Source organism: Cynoglossus semilaevis, unplaced genomic scaffold (assembly GCF_000523025.1).
Source record: "Cynoglossus semilaevis isolate Cse_v1.0 unplaced genomic scaffold, Cse_v1.0 C18767907, whole genome shotgun sequence".
NCBI lineage: Eukaryota > Metazoa > Chordata > Actinopteri > Pleuronectiformes > Cynoglossidae > Cynoglossus > Cynoglossus semilaevis.
Genome location: NW_007595057.1, coordinates 1 through 459, shown reverse-complemented (window position 1 = coordinate 459; position 459 = coordinate 1). Strand labels below are relative to the sequence as shown.

The 459-nt window shown below is 42.3% G+C and overlaps 1 protein-coding gene across 1 annotated transcript; it reads right to left on the bottom strand.

The window, feature by feature from the left end:
• Window positions 1–7: 7 nt before the first annotated feature.
• LOC103399743 (rho guanine nucleotide exchange factor 2-like) lies at window positions 8–408 on the bottom strand (the record flags this gene model as incomplete). Its single annotated transcript, XM_008338379.2, has 2 exons — window positions 253–408; window positions 8–154 (listed from the first exon to the last, which is right to left on the bottom strand). Coding segments are annotated over exons 1-2 (244 nt in total), but the record flags the coding sequence as incomplete, so codon positions are not given.
• Window positions 409–459: the final 51 nt, after the last annotated feature.

The window sequence follows — 459 nt, the reverse complement described above, 5'->3', positions numbered from 1 at the left end:
GACGTACCGTAGATGACGTCTTGTCTCTTCACCACCTCCCTGTCCAGGATCTGCAGGTACTGCTGCTCCACACACAGACTCCACGAATCAGCTTCCAGATCCTTGACTTCGCCCTCAAACTCACCCATCAGCGGCCCGTCCATCATTTCCGTACCTTGACGGCACAACACAATTTGCACTCGCATATAATGTCACATATATTATTTTAAAGGTTAATGTCAAATCTGAAATATTGATTTTTTTTCTTTCTACCTTCATCAGTGAGAGATTCCATTGACTCTGTGACCTGGTTGGTTCTGTTGAGGGAGTCCGTGGACTGGGAGAGATAACGCAGGCCTCGGATGGGCATCTCATCAAACACCGGACTGAAAGATTTTATGATTTTATGAATATGAACAAATTACCTCAATACATAACAAAAGAATATATTTAAAAAATTAACTGGAAAGAGTTCCTTTC